The following is a 21,849-nucleotide window of genomic DNA, read 5'->3' on the forward strand; positions in this document are numbered from 1 at the left end:
CAGACCTTGTGTCATGTCAGAGGCTGAGGATACACACGCGAGTGCAATCGGCTGTTACGGTGCTGAGATACTCCCATACCAGCTGATAATTAGCCTCTGCTCCCATGGGACCCCCACTCCCTCCTCATAATCCAACCCAGCACACCAGAAGTCACCTAGATACACCTGAATATCACTCCATGCCCTCAGGAAGTCCCCAGTTCAGTCGAGAAGACAGGGATTGATCATGCAATCGTGATAAAAAGACAGCTGTAGGAAATGCCACAAAGGAGAAGTGAGGTTGAGATGAGGAAAGTCTTTTGCAAAGAAGTTGTGAAGGAGCGGAGAGCCTAAAGACAAGCAGGTGCGGACCAGGGGAAGGGGATACAGGGGAGGAGGTGTTCTGAAAGGGAAGGCACCGCCAGTGGCAAGGCTGTGGTGTGAGAGGCAGCTTGGTGGGCCGGGAGGCCCTGGAGACGTCTTTGTCCGGTGCCTGCAGACCGGCCGTCCACCCGGGAAGACAGCTGGTGATTCCCTTAAAGGCCAGAGAGGCTGGCTGCCCATTAGGAATCCCTAAGGATGCTGGGCCTGTGCGGAGTGAAAGCTAAGCCACTGTAGCACCTAACCTCACGGGAGTGTGTGTTCAGTTTGTAGTGTTTGTAATTTTGACCCAGAACGGACACACCACGTGTGTATTCTAATCCTTCATTTTCTCAGGAAATCCTAACATGTCCCCCCAGACTGAAGTCTTGAACACTTTAAAAGCTAAACCTGTTTTTGGTGCTGTTGCTTTTCTTTTCTTTTTTTGGTAGGTAGCAACCAGATCTGTTTGTCTTGTTTTTTAGTTACCCAAACCAAATAATTGCTGGCATCTGTGTGGACGCTGTTACTAGAGGTGTGTTTCAAGAGAGATTTTAGGATAAAATCAGTTTGTTCCCTGGACCTTCTCAACCCCATTGTGGGTGGATGGACGGGTGGGCATAGGTTAGAAAGAAGAGAAGTCAAAGAAGGAAAGGTAGAAAAAGCAGCTTCCTAGCCAAACCCTATCTCACAAAGTCTCTACTAACACGTCAACTGCTTTTCCCTTTACTTCAGTTAAAGCCACCGGTGTGGCTTTTTCCTTTCTAAGGAAATCCCCTCGGAGGTCCAAAGAGAACCCATCTACTTCCGTTCTGCGAGCCCTGGGCCCATGCAAGGACTGTCCTTACAGCCCAAGCACCTGTTGGATGATGGCTTAGCCTTAACCTCACCATCTTCTCCCTCTTAGAATAGGGCAGGAAACCTCATTCATAAACATACATCTCAGAGGCTGGCAAGTAATTTAATCTCGACCTCTGGGTGTGGGCACATCCATCCTGAAAAGCTAAGCTGGCTCAGATGGGCTGCAATGGGAAAAATTATTTTCTCTAGTGCAGAGAAGTTTCAAGTTTCCAACAGAGCAATGTGGTAAATCCTGTCCTATTTGGCAGATGACAAGTAAGATGCTCCGACCTCCCTTTCCCTCTGCTGTCTTTGAAAAAGGACCAACATTCCTTAAGGAGCTGTCAGGAGGAAAGAGGGTGGCAAGCTTTAAATCACAGAGCAATAGTGATTTAAATACCCCCGAGTGGGCCTAAGAGACAGTGCCCCCACCATGCTGGTTGGTATCATTAGGGCAAGCAACGTCCAAACTTATTATTGTTCAACAAATTCAGTGAATGCCTACTACCTGCAAGATTGGGCCTGTGCAGATACGGAGAAGAATCCTGCCCTTGAGGAGTGTACGCCCCAGAGAAGAGAAAACATGTACATGCAACTTCTCATGATAAAGAGTCTTGGCAGTTGGGAGGAAAGGAACCATTCACTGCCTCTGCTTGGGAGGGGCTGTGGGCGGTGGGGGGGGGGGGGGGGTCGGCCAGAGGGAAACCTTCATGGAGTGGGGAGGGTCCCCAAGCTGGATCTTGAAGAAGGACAGAATTTGGAATGCACACAGGCGCAGGAAAGGCAAGAACATGAATTTAGACAGAATAAGGAGTTCAGAGAGAAGGAAACAGGAGAGAACAGAAAAAACTGGTTCACTACAAGGAACAATAGGTGGCTGTGTCTGGTGGAAGCCTCGTGCCACAGAGGGTGGAAGGGAGGTGAGGCCAGACCCTGACAGTTCATGCAGGTGTTTTCCTTCATGCAGGTGTTTCATGGCTTCTGTGCAGTGGCTTCAGGCCAGTTCATGGCTTCAGGCCAGGGGTCTGGAGTCCGACCAGCTGCAGGGAGTATTGGAAGTTTTGAGAACTGACATGTTGAAAACTTTGCTTCTGGAAGTTGTGAAGTAGATTAGAAAGGAGAGGCTAGGTTGGGAAAGACCAGTTCAGAGGTTATGATACAAAGTAAGAAGGCCTAGCTAAGTGTCACGAAAACGTGAATAGAGACGGGAAGGATTCCACAGGTAACAGATCTATTTGCTGGTTCAAGAAGGAAAACTAGTGAGCACACGCCGTGACGTAGCATAACCGCAAAACCATCCTGCAGAAGAAGCCAGACCCAAAGGGCCACCTAGTGTATGATTCCATTTACATGAAATATCCAGAAGATAGGTAAATCCACCTTACAGAAAATGTATTCGTGGTTGTCAGGGGCTGGGAATGTCAGGAGTGACTGCTACTAGGCACAGGGTCCCCAAATGTTTTGGAACCAGACAGAGGTACTAGCTGCACAATGCTCCGAAGGTACTAAATGCTGCTGATTCAGCACTTTAAAATGGTTAATTTCATGACAGTGAATTTCACCTCAATAAATAAATAAAAAGAAGGAAAGCACAGTGGCATGTACACGCCTGACCACAAACAGTCTTCCAGTGGGGAAGCTTTCTCTATTTGACAGACGATGGGCCTTCAAGAAGGATGCATGTGGCAAGGAGACATCCTAGGAGCCTAGGCAGGAGGAAAAGAGGAATGCCCACCCAGGAAGTAGGAAAAGGAGGAGAGAATGGTGTTACAGAAGCCAAAGGTTAAAAAGCTTTATAAAAACAGAGTCTAATGCTGCACAGAAGCCATGAAACACCTGCATGAAGGGAAAGCCCTCACTGGAGGCAGCTGGTTGGGGTAGGGTCAGTGCAATGTCCTCTGCTCATGAAGCAGAGTATCTGCCCTGAGCTCCAAAACAGAGAGCAGACCAGTATCGGGGGGGACCCAAGACTCCCCTGAAACTCATGGATGAGAATGCATATGTGCATAAAGACAGTTCCCAGAGAGGTGAGTCTCAAAAGTCAGGCGGTCCACCTAACTGCCAAAGCCACAGCTAGGTTACTGGCCACTCACGGGAGACTCAGCCAACACGTGACACTCTTAACTCAGCCGGGTTGTGGGTATTTGTGACAAAAAAGCTTGTATGACAGAGAAGGATTAAGAGAAAAGGATGATGGAGGCTTGTTCTGGGAGGTCCTGCAAACATTTGTGGGGATATGAGGACAAATAATGCTTTGAGCTGGGCCTCTGGGGATAGGACACCAGGTGAATACCTCCAGACTAAAGGAGCCTTCCTGGTACTTGTCAGGCTTGTCACACACACACACACACACACACACACACACACACACTCACACAGACAATGAGAATGTGCCCTCCATTCTCTGCTGTCACCAAGGAAAGCACAATCATCGCTGTGTACTTTCTCAAAGAGACTCTCAACCCTTAAATGGTAGGTCATGAAACTAAACAGTCTTTCTACCTACCCCTCTGCCACTTCGTTGTCCCTTTAAACCTGTCTCAGCATCCTTCTTCCCTGTGCCTGGAAGCCTTCACGTGGAGGGGCCGTGCGGAGGGAATGGGGCTGAACATCCGTAAGTGTTCATTACATTGTCAAGTGTCAACAGCTTTCATTTCACTTTGAAAAATGCATCTAATTTTTCTCACATTGGCACTTTCTTACTCTCTACGTGATACGTTCTGTTCACAGAAAAGCTGGATTATACCTGAGGAGTATAAAAAAATAATTTAAATGGTTGCCCTTTCCTTCAAGAGTTCTTTGTGCTTCAGTGGGGGCAGGGGGAGCACTGGACACATACCCATAGTAAAGCCCTTACCATGCAATAAACCCTTTAGTGAGATTTCAGCCTTAATGAAAGTCTCTGGTGATATATTCATGTTCTTTGTTGTTTTTCCCACAGTTACTCAGGGTGACAACTGCATTCTGCACACTACAACATTAACTTGTCGCCAGTATACTCTACCAGTGTTTGAAGAATGGTTTTATTTACTGTGTACTCTGAGACTTAACATCTTTAAAATATCTGCCTGTTCCATTAAATAATTAGGAACTACCTAGAATACTCTGAACAGCTTTATTCTCAATAGATGTTGGATATTAACATCCCCAAGACATTTTATGGGCTACATAAAGAATGCCTTTATATGTGCACAATAATTTAAATCCTCTCTTGGCACTGTCGGATCATTAATAAAGTCATGTGTTTTTGTTTTTGTTTTTGCTTTTACAGTCAGCCATTGAGAAATTAACCCACGATTACCTAAACTTATTTCACTTCCCACCACTGATTAAGGTAAGTAAGGTGTTTTTCTCACCGAGAATGGGCTACTTTATTGATGTATGCACCTGCTACATCCACACCTAAATTTGCCAATGTCGGGAATTGTTGTTTGAAGCAAACTTTAATTATTGTCTAACAAAAGGCCCTTTGAGTGAAGCTTAGGATGTGCATAAATTCAACATGCTTGATTCCTACAAGTTGAAATATTAACAGTGTATTCATGATAAGAACAACACATGTCACCTTAGTGACTCACGGATGTTAAATACTAACATTGTAGATTAGTACAATGGCCTCCCACCTGTCTCCAGAAACCTTTGTCCAGCACATAAGTCACTAAAGGAATTCACATAGTAGGGCTCTGGATTATCTATCACTTGCATTGGGTGCAGGGGATAGGAGATGTCTTGTTTGAATAACATATTATATTTGACTTATTATTTTGAATCCAGTCTACAAGTATATGGCACATGTTTTTATACAGTACGTGTTTGCAATTAATACACAGAGCTCTTCTCATTCACTATGGTTTTCCACCTCTAAACTCCAGAAGGTTCCTTTTGTTTCTTTTCTTGGCCCTTCACCTTCATCTGTTCTAGCAAGTACACAGTTCCTCTTTGGGAACTGCTTGCAAATATCTTGAGTGTTAAGAACTCTCAGAGTGAAGTCTCATAGTGCATCTCCAGGTGCTAAGTGCATTGCTAGAGTAAAACTGTACAATGCAAGATGCATTGTGAAACATGTAAGACAGTGACATTCAATTTGTAGCGCATGAGGTAAGTCATGTGGAAATGTTCTCAAAGGCTTAAGATGTCATTTCTCTTGCTTTAAAGAATTGTCATTTGTAGCTTGATCCAAATTATCAAACATTAAACAATAGGTTAGCATGGAAACACTAGTACTGAGAAATCATCTCTTCTATATGAAATAAAAAAAAAAAAAGACACTACATACTATTTAGAGTAAATAGTGCTTGGTTTTCTGTTTTAGGACTCAGTAGATGAACCTAAAGAAAATGAGGAAAAAATCGTGAACCTTGAACTTGTTTTTGGTTTTCACTTGAAACCAGGAACTGGCCCACAGGTAAATCACATATTAAGTCTTTTGGATAAATTTCGATCTAATTTACTATTTTTCTCTCTTGGAACTCTGTGATTTCATACACCTCCCCCTCCCCCCCATCCCCCACCCACCGGATAACCCAATTATGAGTAAAGTATATGAGCTTTAAAAAATAGAATTTACTTGAAAGGCTGCCAGGGGCGCCTGGTGGCTCAGTCGGTTAAACATTCCAACTTCAGGTCAGGGCATGATCTCACAGTTCGTGAGTTTGAGCCCCACATCAACTCACTTGCTGTCAGCACAGAGCCCACTTCCAGTCTTCTGTCCCCCTCTCTCTCTGCCCCTCCCCCACTCTTTCTCTCCCTTTCCCTCTCTCTCAAAACTAAACCTTAAAAAAAATAAAAAGAGGGGGCGCCTGGGTGGCACAGTCGGTTAAGTGTCCGACTTCAGCCAGGTCACGATCTCGCGGTCCGTGAGTTCGAGCCCCGCGTCGGGCTCTGGGCTGATGGCTCGGAGCCTGGAGCCTGTTTCCGATTCTGTGTCTCCCTCTCTCTCTGCCCCTCCCCCGTTCATGCTCTGTCTCTCTCTGTCCCAAAAATAAATAAACGTTGAAAAAAAAAAAATAAATAAATAAATAAATAAATAAATAAATAAATAAAAAGAAAAAAAGAAAGAAACAAAAAGAAAGGCTGCCAGCCACCTATGTAATCCAGTCTTGGAATCTTACTCTCTTGTTCAGCTGAAGAGTCCTGTGTGAGACTACCCAAACCCTCAGGGAAACTCACAGCAAAGCATTGGGGGGCGGCGGGGAGGATGCCAAAGTGACAGTTGATGCTGTTGGGCCTCGAGCATCTCATCTTCTTGTTTCTGTTTTATAACACTGAGAGTAAAACAACACCGAGAGTAGAACTGTAGGCAATATGGAAACCCAAAGTATCAGCTCTAAATAGGGCAGAAGGGCATTTGACCAACACTTATTCAATCAGGCTTTCGCTATATGTTAATTTTAGAGTGTGGCAAAATTACTTGACCCAGGGGGCATATGAACTGGAATCACAACAAGTTTGTGTTACTTTGGATTACCATAGATAGGCAGTAATGATAACTTATATTAATGGACCACATATTGTGTTCCAGGCACACAGTACTGAGACATAAATGCTACTTCCCCCTATTTTACAAATGAGGAAACTGGGGCTCTGAAAAGGTTAACTAACTTACCCAAGGGTTACCTGGCTAGCAAGCAGAGAGATGAGGCTTTGAATGCAGGCCTCTCTGATCCCAGAACGAAGCTCTTACTTACGGCACCGTTTGTACCTTTCTTTGGAGGCAGCAGCTAAGAGACCTTGTGAATATAGCTCCTTACAACCCATAGCCAGTTGCTCTGGGAGTGCTAGCCTAGGCTCAGCTAGCCCACTGGCCTGTCCCTAATTAGGCTGTGCATACCCCAGGCCATTCCTGAAACCAGTGTTTGGGAGTGACTGGAAATGGTTTTGAAGGGGTAAACACTTCAAAAGATACACTTTCTGGACTCCTGACAGTGTCCTGCCTGCACCACTACAGCTGTATCGGTGCTTTTGCTGAATGGAAATCTTTATCTCCCTGGTTTTGCCATAGAAGCTGGTTGAGTTAAAAAAAAAAAAAAAAAAAAAAAAAGCAGCAGCAGCAGCTGGTTGAGTGAAAGGTTTCTCATATACGAGGACTTTCCTTTCTTCCTGTGATGGGTCATGGTCTAGTCATTCCTGTTGTTAGAAGCAGCTACAGAAAGTGGGGCAGTAAGATCCTCTCTACAACAACAACCAGGCACCCTTCTAGCCCTGGGATTCTGTGGCCGTGGGCACTCCCAAGTCCATGTGATGGTAAACAAATCACATATTTTAATTTGCTCTCTTTGATGTCCTCGACTCCATGGCACTTAGTACTCTTTGTTTAAACCATCGTATGGCTTGTAGGTGGTGAAAGAAGAGGGAAGAATGTTTTTTGAGAGAGACTTGTCAAATTTAGTCTCAACCAAGAAAATAACTTGCAACTAACAAAGAAATGACTTGTTAATATGGAAAACTAAAAAATATCCTCTGTAAACATTTGCAAGGTATAAAGGATACTGGAGACCAAATACAGTGGTTTCGTTTTGTCCACAGTTGTGTAGCCTTCTCAAGCCGTAGGTTTTCACGAGGCCTAAAGTCACTGCAGCTTTTGACAGCCTATTGATCCTTGATCATGCCTACAGTCATAATTTCAATATATTTACACCATGCATTCAGCAGACGTTTACTGAGGACCTGGCTCTCTGCTAGGTCAGAATACAAAATCAAAAAGTACAGTCCCTGGCTTGCAAGGAACCCATCGCTGATTGGAAGAAATAGACAAGATCAGTGAATGGTTTTAGTACAGAATGACGCCTTTTTTTTTTTTTTTTTTAACAACATCAAGCACATCATTCAATGGAAGCACACTGGCTGCACATTGAAAGCAGATGCATAGAGGGGTCAGAGAGGATCTTAAGGTCTTTTTGGTAGAAGTGATGCTTCAACTAAAAATTTAAAACCATTAGGAATTATTAGGCAGGGAGAAGACATGAAAGGCAAAAGGCATAGCTGGCATCTGCAAAAGATGTATGAAGTATGAAGCCAGGAAGACACAGGGAGCTCTTCTTTAGGCTAATTTCTATGGGACTGCACAACTCACTTTAAGCATCACTGCCTCTGGGACTTAGCACGAAGCAGGGGGACGAGTGTGGTGAGAGTTAGGCCGTAATAGTGGCTGGTGACCAGAAAAAGAACGATGTTAGGTGCTAAACTAAGGAGTTTTAAAAGTTTTAAGCTGGGAGTAGATAGGATCAGATTTATGTTTTTAAAAGATCTCTCAGGGGCACCTGGCTGGCTCAGAGCATGAGACTCTTGATCTTGGAGTTGTGAGTCCAAGCCTCATGTTGTGTGTAGAGATTACCTAAAAATAAAATATAAAAAAAATTTTTTAAGTAAATAAATAAAATATCTCTAAAAAGCACAGGGGAGGGTCAACCGGAAAGAGACCAGGCTAAAGTGAGAAAGACCCATTAGCGGGCAATGCAGACAACCAGGTTAAAGGGAACAAGGAGAGGAGGCTATGGCAGTGCCATGGAAGCGCCAAGAGTCCAAGGACCTCGAGACGCAACTGCTCAGACTGGGTCACCAGCTAGAAATGGTGTAGGGATGGGAGAGGAGCCAGGATATTGCCAGGCTTCTAGTGTGGGCAGCTGGGCAGATGATGTTATAACATAACAGATCAAAAAGTGAAATGTACAATGTGGATGTCATGCCATGGTGCTAAAAGTATAAAGAAGTGACTGGCAGGCTCCGTGCTGAGTGTGGAGCCTGCTTAAGATTCTCTCTCTGTCCCTCTACCCCTCTCTCCAGCTCAGGCGCTCTCTCTCTCCCTCTAAAATTAAAAAAAAAAAAAAATTTTTTTTTTTTTTTTAATTAAAAAAAGGACTGGAATGGATGAGGTTAACCAGGAAAAGCTTTTTTGGAAGGGGTGAGTTTTAAAGCAAGGTTTGAAGAGGTCCATGGTCATTTGCAAACAACTTCCTGAATATAATGTTTAAAGCTTCTACTTAGTACTTTGTTCTAAAGAGCTAAGTTATTTCATAAATGTCATCTTATTTATCCCCTTGGCATTTCTGTGAGATGCTTAAGGTATAATATTGTCATCACTGATCAGGAAACAGAGAGCAAGAGGAAGTGTGTGACCAGCCTTAGATGGGGCGAGGACAGAGCTGAGACTGGAAATTACATCTTTATCATTACCTTCTTATTAAACATGTGCTAGCTCACATACCTGTCCCAGGAGATTTAAGCCATCTGTACATTTTCATAAAATAATCCTAGAATAAATCACTGTCCAGTTCTAAACTACCCAGTTATGCCAGCCTATACCCTAGCATTATGAAATATTTCCCCCACATATTTGAAATTCCAGTTCCCCACATGAAAACTGACCTTGACCTTGACCTTACTGCCTTAACCTTTAAAGGTGGAACCCAAGAAAAAAGGACATCCTCAAAATCCCAACTGAGTTCTCATAAACCCATCGTCACAGAAACGGTGAAGCCTTTCCGTGACTAGAATAAGTTACTAGAGGACACTGATGATCTGCAAGTTGTCTCCAAACCGGGCTTTGCATATCAGGGAGATCTGCTTGACCATTTCACCTTTCCTTTTACAAACAAAATGAAAGATGCGTTCTAATTACAATTACAACCTCCGGGAATAATACAGGACAGTGACCTTATGAAGAAATAGCAGCTCCATTTTCCCATCGCATCTGAAAGGGACCACCAGTTCCACAACCACTTAAAATTAGTACGTTGCTTCAGTACCTGCCCTGCCAGGAGAAAACGGTGAAAATATGACCTTATCCACAAATAACAAATACATGTAGAGGAAAAGCCTTTCATCATAAGACCTGTCAACCTTTTGTTTTAAGAATTCAGATGCAATGCTGGTGTTTAGCCTCATTTTACAACCAGATGGATTCTGGCATAAAAGTGAGGTTGACTTGCTCAACCGAGGAAAGCCATTCACGTCTGAGCGCCTACATGCCTGCTATCGTGGCCAGGGGCCACTGCATGACGCCTTGCTGTGATGTGTCTTTACTGCCTCGCCCTCTGGATAAGCGGGACCTCAGCAGACCAAAGCCCCATGCACATTTACAGCATTCTCGCACAAATGAAGTATGCTTTTCTTCTTTCCTTTTCGAGGCAAACTGGCAGGGAAGATAGGATTGGACCAAAGGCTTCACTGGCCATTTAAATTAACAAAATCTGAGAATGGGGTTTACCCATGTATTTTACCTACTTCTAACAAGTAAATTATTAAATAATGCTATATATTGAGGCAAACTTGAAATTATGACAGTGGAATTGGCAGAAATTGGGTCTTTCTCAGCTCAAAATTTTCCTGTGCTCAGATTTGAAATGCTTGTAATAATTATTTCATACCTTTGCCAGACACTGTGGTAAGTGCTCTGCAAACATTCTTCTCACATAATTGTTATAAGCCACCATCACAGTGAGCACTATCCCTGTATCACCTCCAAGAGAAACTGAGGAAGGAAGAGGTAAAGTTCCTTACCCAGAATCCCCACCTATTTAGGGGCAGATCTAGTCCAAGGACTCAACCACTGCGTCATACTGCCCCTTTCTAGAAAGTAGCATCATCCCTAAAATAGATATATTGGTAATAAAAAGATAATTTGGGGGGGTCACCTAATAGTAAATTACCATCTTTTGTTTTGTGTGGGAAATGCCTTGTTTTGTAATCTTAAGGCCTTCCACTTGGCACAAAAGGAAAAAGGTTTCTGGAATCTCAGATAGCTTCATGCACCGCCCCCCCCCCCCAGGGTGGCAACCACCCTTTCTTTCACTAAAATATTCAGCTCCATAGAGTTTATTATTATATCTCATATAAACTTGCCAGTCAGGAATATTGATTCTCAAATTGCCAAGGAATAAACTATCAAATCACCCAGCAGTTTTCTCACCAAGAAACTTTCTGAGACTGTGTCATAAAAATTTTAAATCAGGGTTATGAAGGAAGTATCTGGGGAGCCCATGCTTTCCTTGCGTGTACTGGACAGTCACAGACATGGTCCCTGGAGTCCCTACCCCCACCCCCTACCCTCCACATGGAAACCTGTGGGTCTAAGTTGATGACCCACAGCACTCAGGGGAGAAGCCCAGGAAACACCACCCTGTCTCTGCCAGCACCCTGGCTATGCAGACCCCAAAATAGACACAGGCTTCCGGACTCCTATACCTCCTACATCTGATTTCCTTTTGAGCAGTATTCTGATGGAGCAAGTGAATAAGGAAGACAAAATAAAGAGGAACACAATTTTGAAGGTATAGAAGCAGAGTAACAGCCCCCATCAGAGTCCAAGGCTTCTTCCGTTCACCCTGCCCCCCCCTTCTTGCGTGCGTCACGGGTAACACGGGGACCCCTTCTTCCACACCTTACCAGAAGCAATTCAGTCAACAGTTCTGCTTCTCTGTTCATCCTCTCTAGGTTAGAAACACTGCTTGTTACAAATACTTCTCACCTACTATTGTGCTGTTAGGTCTTTATTATTGGATCACTTATAAAATGTTGCATTTAATAAACAATTGAATCTCCAGGCCCTTTCTCAGAGCATCGTAAATATCAAAAACTGTCAAATGGGGCTTTTTTTTCCTATTGTGTAATTTTTATATAAATGGATAAATAAAGTAACAGAGCACAAAGAAAAGGATTTTGTAAGGAAGAAAAAAAAACCCCAACACTTTTTGTAAATTTCAGAACAGCTAAAAGCAATGCTTTACTTTGATATATCTTGCATTTATTAAAAATGCAGTGTAAAGAAGCTTATTTCCTATGATCAACTCTTTCTTAGGGGATAAACATATGCACACACACATGTCCGTGTGCCTAAGTATATGGGCTTGTAGTGGCAGGGTTCTGTAAGAAATACAACTTTTAATTGACAGCCAGGGAGCAAATGCAGCTTAGAATATGACTGCATGAACTTGCTGCATATTTCTAATCACAGTGGGGCTACACTTCATCACACAGGTCAAGCAGCTGCTTACAGGCCCAGAGCAGAGCTGCTAAGCACATACTTGCTGATAGATGGATAATCACATGTAGAAACGGCACACCAGAAAATGTCTAACAATGGGAGAAAATGGCCCTGACTTGTAGTGTTTGTGGATCTCCATGGTATAAATATTTTCACCAGGGCCAATTACCGATCTGATGTCCCTGAACTTGAAGTTGGGAGGAGGTGTGAGCAACCAGCTTGTGAGGGCGTCTCCAGCACACCACTGGATCCCTCGTGGCCTTCTTCATCAAGACCCTGAATTCCTTTTAAGATAGTGAATGGCAAGGAAGTACACGTGATAAAACATAGGTATGACTGCATGACAAATGCATATAGCTGGTTTCCAGCTATAATAATATGTGTAGTTAGCTCACAGAGAGCTCTAGTTTCCCACCGAATCCATAGATGGCTCAGATCTCCTTGGGTTGCCATTGGCTCATACAGATACACTGACTCTATTATAGGATTTCAAAAATTAGGATTTGAGTTTGTAGAGAGTAGGAATATACTACTTATGGAAACAGAAACAAAATTTAAATTTGTGATGGTCTTTTAAAAATATTTGAATAGCCACAGTTGTTGACTCCATTGATGACGGGACATCTTTGCTTTCGAAGGTTTTCCAAAGCCACTGAAAGAAGGAAGACTGTGATAACTCAAAATGACTTGTGTTTTCTGAACCAAAAACTAGGTCTTGAGAATAATCAATTATAATAGGGACTGATTATTTGAAATGAAATTAAAAGCACTGCATTGGAAAAGCAAAGATGTATGACAACCATCTCAATCCCGTACGTCAGGATCTGGGCTGAGAACAGCTCAAATGGTAAACAATGCCTACCAACCAGGTCAGTGGTTTTTCTTCAAAGGTCATTAATTTTTGGCACCATCTCTGAAGTCATGGCAAGGGAGGGGTATTTAGTAGTCAGAAGAGCTGTTTTTATATTTTGAGTGTCCTGGGTAAAAGTCAATTTGCAGCCCATTTGTTAGCGTTTAAAAAAGCTTATAAGCAGTAATTAGGTAAGCTAGAACACCTTCTATGTTGTTCAAGAAACTCAGTCTTGAGAATAGATTCTGAGTTATTCAAAATCAATAGCAAGACTTACTCTTTTTTTTTTCCAAGATGAATACCCAGTACCTTCCAATTTTAAAAAGAGTTTTAAAAAAATGAAAAAGTCCTTTCCAAACATGTCAACTAACATCTGAACCATTTCAGGTAGTGTGTAATGCATCCTATGAGAGTACGTCTCACTTGATTTCTTTCACTTTATTTTAACTTCATCCCTAAAGTCCTTTTTTCATACATAACTCGAATAACAGCCCCCCAAAAGGCAATATAACAACCTTATCTCCGCTGGTGTCTAGCTGGCACCAATCTGCCCTGACCTTAGACACAAGCCATTGTTAAGGGTATAACGCATTTACATATTTTGCAATAAAACATCAGTTATTTGCATTACTGTGTCAAGTTTTATTTGATTCTTTCACCTAAAAATGACTCATTTTCCTTTCTTGTATTTTAAAAACCAACTACTCTAAGCTTGTTTGAGAATAATCAAAAATTGCCCATTTAGCTAGAAGTCATTTTCTTTTCAAAAGGCAAATGTTATTTAATCTTTCAGCTGTTCATTGTGCCATCATAAATACTTTCTTTTCAGCACAGTTGTGGGGACTGAAATGAGCCCACTAATTGCCTCCCATTTCGACTGACATGTGGTGGTTTAGTGGAAAGAGAACACAGCAGGGAGAAGGAAATAGGAGGCTGAGAAAATGAGAGCTAATTATTTTCACTGCCTCATGTCAGGCTCTGTGTCAGCCTTGTTTTTACAAACTGGAAGGTTTAGCACTAAATAAAACAAACTGGCGTCATGTTTTTATATACTGGCAGTGTCATGGAAGCAGCTGCACATCTCAAAGACAATATAATGCCTGCGTTCGCATGGACACCATCTGACAGACACTGTGAGCCACGGCTAATGAGGACATCACAGTGGTGCCAAGTGAAAGGTGCTGAATTATGTATGATTCTTCATCAGTACAGCAATAGTCCTGTACATCATTATGAGACATTGTTTTGCTGAAGAGATTAAAACATTCTTAGTTCCAGACCCTGCAACCTATACGCGCTGAAAGAGGTTATTAATGGAATTTTTAGGGAGAGTTTCTTGTGGATTTCTTTTTGGTTGAAAAACAAATCTCGCGGGACAAAGCCGTGATGGGTCATGACACCGTATAGATAAAGAAGAGAAGCAAATTAACCATACTTGCATTATCTTCTTTTTAAAGGCAGCATAATAAAATAGAGAGTAGCGGGGTTATACATAATGATAAATAACCCAGGTGCTATCATGGGATGTTCCACTCTCCTGCCTTTAAAACAGCAGGTTTCAGCAGCTGAGCTAGATAATAGCAACGCATGTAAAGAAGCCTTCGGAGGCCTAAATCATCAACATCTTACTACTTTTAATACCAGCATGACCAACATCTCTACCGCATTTTTATTTCATCTTGCGTTACTTCTTACATTTTCCAACAGTCACCTGCTAAGAGACTGTTTCCCTTCCCCCCCCGCCCCTCCCTTCTTGAATCTTAAAAAGTTTATTTCAACCTATATTTTATATTTTAAAACGTTTCCTCAGTACAAGCCTTTTTAAGGTGGAGAGGCCTCTTTGCTAGAATCCTGAGCAATCGCTGGTGGTTTCACTTTTTCTCTTCCCTGGGGGAAGGGGGTAAGACGGAGACGGGATTTTAAAACTCAGTGTCTTTACCATTAGACGGGGCATGCCCAGGAACTAAATTGTGGCCCCGGCGCAGCTAAGCGCACTTGCCACAAATCGCTACATTTTCTGAGTCTCAGTCTACCCATCTGTAAAGTGGAGACAGGGCTGTCGACAACAGGGTAAGGCTGGAAGGGTTAAATAACACAGACAAATCTCAACAACATTATGCCAAGTGAAAGAAGCCAAACATAGACAAGTACATACTGTAAAGTTCCAATTTTGCCAGGTTCTAGAGCAGGGAAAATTAATCTATGGTGAGAGAAATGAGAAGAGTGTGCACCTCCCCTTGTGTCCCTGCCAGGCAGGGACAGGAGACTTTCTAGGGTTGTGGGAATATCTGGCTTGTGGGGGTGGTTACACTGGTATGTACACAGGTCAAAATTCACTGAACTGTGCACTTAAAAATCGGTTCATTTTACTGTTTGCAACGTATATACTTCAATTAAAAAAAAAATCTACCAAAAATGTTTTTATCTGTAACCTTCAGGTAGAAGTGATCTGTAGAAGGCTGAAAGCCTAATGTGGGGTCTGTTTCCTTCCGAAATGTCCTGAATAATCTTGTTCCTAGAGTCTCTCTGACTTACCTACACTGTTCACATTTGCAATAATATTTGAGTGGAGGGGGGGGAGGGAGGGAGGGGGGGAGAGAGGGAGAGAGGGAAATATCGTTGTCTCTGAACTGCCCAGAACTTGAAACAATATTTAAAGTTAATTTCTGTGCTATCTTCAATCCCTTTTTCTACTTGTAAAATTTACCTCTATATGGATCATTTCTTTGTACTCCCTCCCTCCCATCTTTTTTTTTTTTTTTTTTTTTTTTTTTTTTGTGGGTGGGAGAAGGGATGTCTATGTTTGGAATCACTTGTTCTAGCTTGGAACTCCAAAGAATTTTAAACAGCTTGCAAAGAATGTAATAGTGATTTCTCACAAAGAGATACTTAATCTAGCATTAACTGAGTGTTGTTTGGGGTTTTATCTTCACAGTGTTAAGAGTTTCTGTTTTACTTGGCCAGTAATCTTAATTCAGAAAATTTTTTAACATAATTGGCAATACAGAAGCAGTTCAGATGGAATGCTTTCTCCTCCTCCATTAACCACACACTTGATTCTAAAATTATCCAGGTATTTCAGCAGCTGCTCAGATAAATAGTACATATCCTGGGCACCCAATGGAGCTGTCTTTTCATCAGTTTCCAATGCAAAAACTCCCCTCTTCCCAACAAAATTCCATTCATTTCTTGTAGATTTGCATGGAGAGGCAGATGATCCAATTAGTGGGAAGGTTTGGATTACCATTTTTTGCTATTCAAAGCCAAGAACATCCCAGGGCCCAGTACTGCTCCTGTGCCAGTGCCTTTTTCCTACTGGTTAGTAAGAGCATTCCCTAGAAATGTGCATCAAGATACAAATTTGAAGAGTGAGACTGTGGGAATCTGGTCATGGAACAGAAATCCACAGTAGTCAGGACCGGTCCCCATGATCTGCTTGTGCAACTAGATGGGAGCGGGTTTTTTCTGGTTTGAAAAGTGGAAGTCATGCCGGGCCACAAAGCCTAAGCCAGGGCTGGCGGAAAGTGTTTGTGATTCCAAATACTGGCCAGAGAAATCAAGAAAAGGAGCATAAAGACAGTGGACTGGCACCATATGCACTTTTAACAAGGATCTTTGTCAATAATGGAGGGAACATAGGCTATGCTGGACTTATTAGAGACTCCGTATTTCAGTTTCTGCCATGGAGACTTATAAAGAAATTCACCAACATAATCCTGACTGTTTGTTGACTCTGGAAGATGGAACTCTCCTGCACTGTAATTCTTACTTCTGTTTAACCCACAACAAGGAAAAGTTCCAGATTCAGAAAAGACTGAGGATTTGGAGACCTGCTCCTCATAGCACCAAGAGACTACCTTAGATCATTTCCGAACTCCATCTCCTTCTGTCTGTGAGATCTTGGTCAGATTTCCCCATCTCTCTATGCTTCAGTTTCCTCATCAAGATAAGGCTCTCAGGCTGTCAATCCCATTTCATAGCCACCGTCCTCCAGACATCTGATGGTTCCTATTGGTAGGGTCGCATTAGGACCTGCTGAAGCAGCAAGGGGCAGAATTGGTGTTCTATAATCCATCTATGTGAGAAGATACAAGTTTATTCCTTCTGTTTATTTCATAAGACCAGTCATTGTTACGGTGCCACTGTCTACATCTTTTTTTTTTTTTTCCAACACTGATACCAGACTTTGGTGCCCTCTGGGTACCCAAGTAAGATGCTCTGACCGCACCTGCCTACTCTGGCCAGAGCCCTTGTCTAAACACTCTGTACCTTCTCGCCTGTCAAAGCTTACTCAACTTCTGGCCCATCCCCTTAGATCGCTGCTAGATGGTGGGGTGGCTAGTCTAATAAACTAATTGGAGCTGTGTTGGTGACTAATGTTGGTCATGATAATTGCAATTGCTCCTTTCCAAGCTCCTTATTTGGCTCTGGCACTGTGCTGGGCACTTTATTTACATTATCTCATTTAATCCTCATTCAACATACTTGTGAATAGAAACACCAAGGTCCAAACAGGTTATATAAGTTGGCGAAGGTTGGGGGGAAAGTGACAGAAATGGAATTCAAGCTCCAGGAGCTGGACTTTCAGCTGTCATCTTTCATCTCATTCCCTGCTACTCCCCCAGTCATGGCTTAATGTAGACTCTTTTTCTATATGATTTCTATCTTAATCATCACCATCAACCCTTTAAACCAAATGAGTAACAGGGCCATTTCAGACTGCCAGGGGCGAAATGGTTTTGGGAAAGAAGTCCTTTCGGGCCCCCAAAGGCTCTCAGAATACAGAGCTGCCTGCTTTTGATTTCTGCCTGTCAGGACTGCGAGTTGTTCACAAGATGTCCAAAGTGACTCTTGAATGTTTCCGATTCATAAATCAATACCCACATTTCTGTCACTCACATCAAGCCCAAATCAATAGTTCACCCTGGTAAAAGTGAATGGCTTTTACATCTGAGCCCACATTCCCACTACCTGGTTCCTACCACTACCAAGAAACTGAAAAGGCAGCAATTTTGCACGTAAGATCCTATATTAGGCTCAAAAATATGTTGTTACTTTTAGTGATGTTCTTGATGATTTAATTCATGTTACTGCTATGAAAACCTTTTCAGTGATCGATTGGTCAAGAACTCACATGGCATCCTGTCTCTGTTGGGTCCTGTAGAATTCAATACTTTGTTTAAATCCTGGTAGTTGTGAGCAATGCAATTCATGGACAACTTAATGACTCGCTGTGTAGCAAAAATGCAGAGAACACCTGCGGGTAATAGGAAATTGAGCAGAATTTAAAGAATCCCATGACTTGATTTGAGGGTTACTTTTCTTAACTAGGCAACAGTGAAATCACAGATGCCCCCCCCCCCCCCAAAAAAAACCTAGCATTATGTCAGGGCACTGACAGATTAAGTTAATAATTGAAGTGAACACTGCATATTTTCTTTCCCACCCAGGTTTGTAATTTAATGACATGGATAATGCCCCCCTTGTCTTACAGTGCCTTTGAGTATAGTTTTATTGCTTCTGTCGCTATCTTTTATGGTTCAGGCAAAAGCCTTTCTTTCAGATAAGAGAAAGAATTTGAAAAGTAAAAAGGTCTATAACCCTATTATGGGGACCCTTGTTTTTCCAAGTTGGATTCTGGGGAACAGGGAAGCAGTTGCTGCAGGAGAGGACCTGCGGCCACTTGCTTTTTCAGTTGTATTAGCAAAATCTTCCCTGGTCGTTCCCCCACTTGCCTGTTGTCAGTAGCTGGGCCCATTGTGGAGCTCTGACAACCGCCCAGGGAGTACATTCTGCCACCTCTCCCAATTGCCCTTCCCTATCGGCAGCTTCTCCAACTCTGGAACCGGGCAGCCTTGTGCTATTATAATCCCACCTCTACCACTTAATGACCAGGAGGCCCTAGGAAAATTCCTTTATTTACCTGAGCCTCATTTTTCTCACCTAATGGGAAAATAAACCTAACTTGCAGGGTTACTGTGGATCTCAAACAAAAATAGCACAAAGTACCCAGCAGCATGCCTGGAGCAGATTAAGCACTCCAGCAATGTGAGTTCCCACCTGTCAGCAACCCCTTCTCAACAGAGAGCTCCTCTGAGCGCGTACACAGGCCGGTCTATGGCAGGCCTGAGGTCAAGGAGAGTTCTCAGGCTGTGAGGTGGGAGAGCCGAGGGCCTCGGGCATTTACACACAGCCTGAGGTCTTTCACTTGTATTTGGCTAACTTCGTTCCAAAACTGGACAGGCAAAAGAAACAGAACTAAGTCACCTCATCTTTCCTAAGGCTTTTTATTCCAGCCACTGCTTGAGGAGGCTCTTGCCATGTCAGAGAAGTGCAGTCATGACTTCAAATAGTCATTATGCTGCCCTGTTACCTCAGGGCTCCCGCTGCCCAGGGAGCAGCCCCAAAACAGAGCAATACTGAGAGATCTGTCCATTCTGAGTGACTGATCTGACTTCTGTTAACCGAAAACTGGGTTTTCACATTATTGAATAGACTTTTCCTTCACTAATTGGCTCTCCATCTTGTGAATGTGGTTGGGCAAAGAGGGTCACTCCCCTCAGGCACGTGCCCTGCTTGGTTGTGCAATTTATCTAGAAGTTTTCCTAAAACAAAGGGCTCCCCCAGCTTTCTGCTGAAGCCAACAGGTTTTCAACAACCTCTTTGTTAGTGCTTTTCCATAATAATTTTGTCTGAGCTTGCTCAGGAGACATTCCAGGTCTACTCCTATGAGAGCATTTTCTAGTTTCAGCATGTAAGGTGCTCACTACATTATCCTTAACCTCTCAGAATCCCTCATTCTTCAAGTAACGTAAAAGAGAAGGTGAATTTATGGTTCAGGGGTCAAATCTGGTGCAAAGACATGGCGTATTTCTCCTTTTCATTGCACACACAGTGTTTATCTGCCAACATTTTTATTATTATTCATACAGCCAAGTTAAAAAACGTATTTATAATGAATCCTCCCCTACCCGCTAAATGCAACCATTAGCATTTCATTCTACTTGCCTTATCACATAGATGTCCATCTATCACTCTAGCTATATACCAATCTTCATTTTTTTGATGCAAGTCAAAGTCATTTGCAGACACCAATACACTTCCTCTTAAATATCTCAGTACGCTAGAGTTCAAGAAGAAATGCACACATCTTAAGTATACATTCGCTGAATTTTGACAAATGCATATGCCTACATGACTCAAACCCCTGTGAACAGAGTATTAGCCCCCCATAAAGTCTCACCATGCCCCTTACCAGTCAATCCCCATCTGCAGAACCAACCTTTTCTGAAATTTTTCCACTGCAGATTGGTTTTATCTGTTCTAGAATGTCACATAAACGGAATCCTTAGTATGTTCTCTTTTTTTTGTATAAGACTTCTTTCACTCACTGTAATGGTTCTGAGATTTTATCCATCTTGTTGCATGTGTCAATGATCTGCTCCTTTTGTGTTGCTGAGTAACATTCCATTCTGCGAATATATGACACTTAACTCGTTCTCCTAATGAACACTTGGCCTGTTTCTAGGGAGCTTTTAGTTTTGTTTTTTGGGTTTTTGGTTTTTTTTTGTTTTTTGGCTATTATGATAAAGCTACTCAGAGCAACACTGTACAAGTCTTTTTTCATTCCTCTCGGGAAAATACCTAGGAGTTGAATTTCTGAGTCATCAAATAGATGTATGTTTATACGTATGGATATGTTTATAATAAATTGCCAAAGCCTTCCCCAGAGCGATTGTACCATTTACACTTCCACCAGCAATCCAGTAGCTCAAAATCCTGGCCAACATTGGATGTTATCCATCTTAGCCATTTGGTGGGCATATAGTGGTAGCTCATTGTGGGGACATTTTAATTTACATCCCTGGTGACTAATGATATAGAGCCCTTTTTCATTACATGGTGGTTTTACTGAAAATTTAATTAACGTGACATCATTTTTAAAAATCGAGAGGTTTCACATAAGAATCCAGATATCCAGCTTTTTGGGAAACATTAAAGGACCTAGCAAGACTGAGGTCATATTCCCACATGGGGACAAGCAACAGAAGCTGAGTGATGGCTGTCCCTTTAGGGCAGCTGCCCTTTAGACCCCCAGAGTCCTAACCCTCCCGTAACTCCCCAACACATGAGCCAGTTATCAGCTGCCATACATCACATTTGCAGGGTTCCCTCCTGTTAAGAGGAAAGTGAGCTATTTCTTGAGCCCATATTATTATCAACACTGGCAACGTGAAAGTTAAATCAAAAGGGCCTTGTATTTCAAAATGGGAAGTCCACATTTCTTTGTACGAATAAAAAAATATTCCTACAATGTTTAATATGTAAATTAAGTGGGTCTATTTTGAAAGATGACAATTTAGGGCTCTATAATGAAACTGCCTGGCTTTACTCATTTTCATTATTAAATGCCTGGTCCCTTTAGGATTTTGAGTTTGCAACTCCTATAACAATAGAACATTTACACTGATAAATTATGTCTCAAGACTGCCCTAACTGGGGGTTGTTTAAATATATAAAGAGATCTAATTTCATGTCCTTTTTTCAAAAAAGGAAAAAAAAATTACCTCAATATTTCATTTAGGAAACTTCATGTGTTATAAAACATTGGGACTAGAAAAATTGTTTCACTCTCTGAAATTCTATAATTTTGCTTTTAATTCTAGGATTGTAAGTGGAAAATGTATATGGAGATGGATGGGGATGAAATTGCAATAACCTACATCAAAGATGTGACATTCAACACTAACCTACCTGATGCAGAGATTTTAAAGATGACAAAGGTAGGGTTCTATTTACGGCTTAAAAGCTTTTTTGAATTCACAGATATCAAACAAAG

At 42.2% G+C, this 21,849-nt stretch overlaps 1 protein-coding gene and 1 long non-coding RNA gene across 6 annotated transcripts in view; one reads left to right on the forward strand and one right to left on the reverse strand.

The window, feature by feature from the left end:
• The window catches only part of MAP3K20 (mitogen-activated protein kinase kinase kinase 20), a 188,198-nt gene that overhangs the window by 155,042 nt on the left and 11,307 nt on the right, over positions 1–21,849 (forward strand). For all 3 annotated transcript variants that reach the window (XM_040475410.1, XM_040475411.1, XM_040475409.1), the window contains exons 15-17: positions 4,451–4,513; positions 5,492–5,584; positions 21,677–21,793. In XM_040475410.1, the coding sequence (XP_040331344.1) occupies positions 4,451–4,513; positions 5,492–5,584; positions 21,677–21,793 (273 nt within the window). The remainder of the gene's footprint in view (positions 1–4,450; positions 4,514–5,491; positions 5,585–21,676; positions 21,794–21,849) is intronic.
• The window catches only part of LOC121030710 (uncharacterized), a 69,744-nt gene continuing 67,669 nt past the window's right edge, over positions 19,775–21,849 (reverse strand). For 2 of the 3 annotated variants that reach the window (XR_005790367.1, XR_005790368.1), the window contains exon 4: positions 19,775–20,133. This is a non-coding gene — a long non-coding RNA (uncharacterized LOC121030710). Of the gene's footprint in view, positions 20,483–21,849 lie in introns of all 3 variants that reach the window. The other variant, XR_005790369.1, reaches the window with a different exon arrangement.

The sequence above is a fragment of the Herpailurus yagouaroundi genome, unplaced genomic scaffold, assembly GCF_014898765.1.
Source record: "Herpailurus yagouaroundi ecotype Mexico unplaced genomic scaffold, PumYag 140, whole genome shotgun sequence".
NCBI classification, from domain to species: domain Eukaryota; kingdom Metazoa; phylum Chordata; class Mammalia; order Carnivora; family Felidae; genus Herpailurus; species Herpailurus yagouaroundi.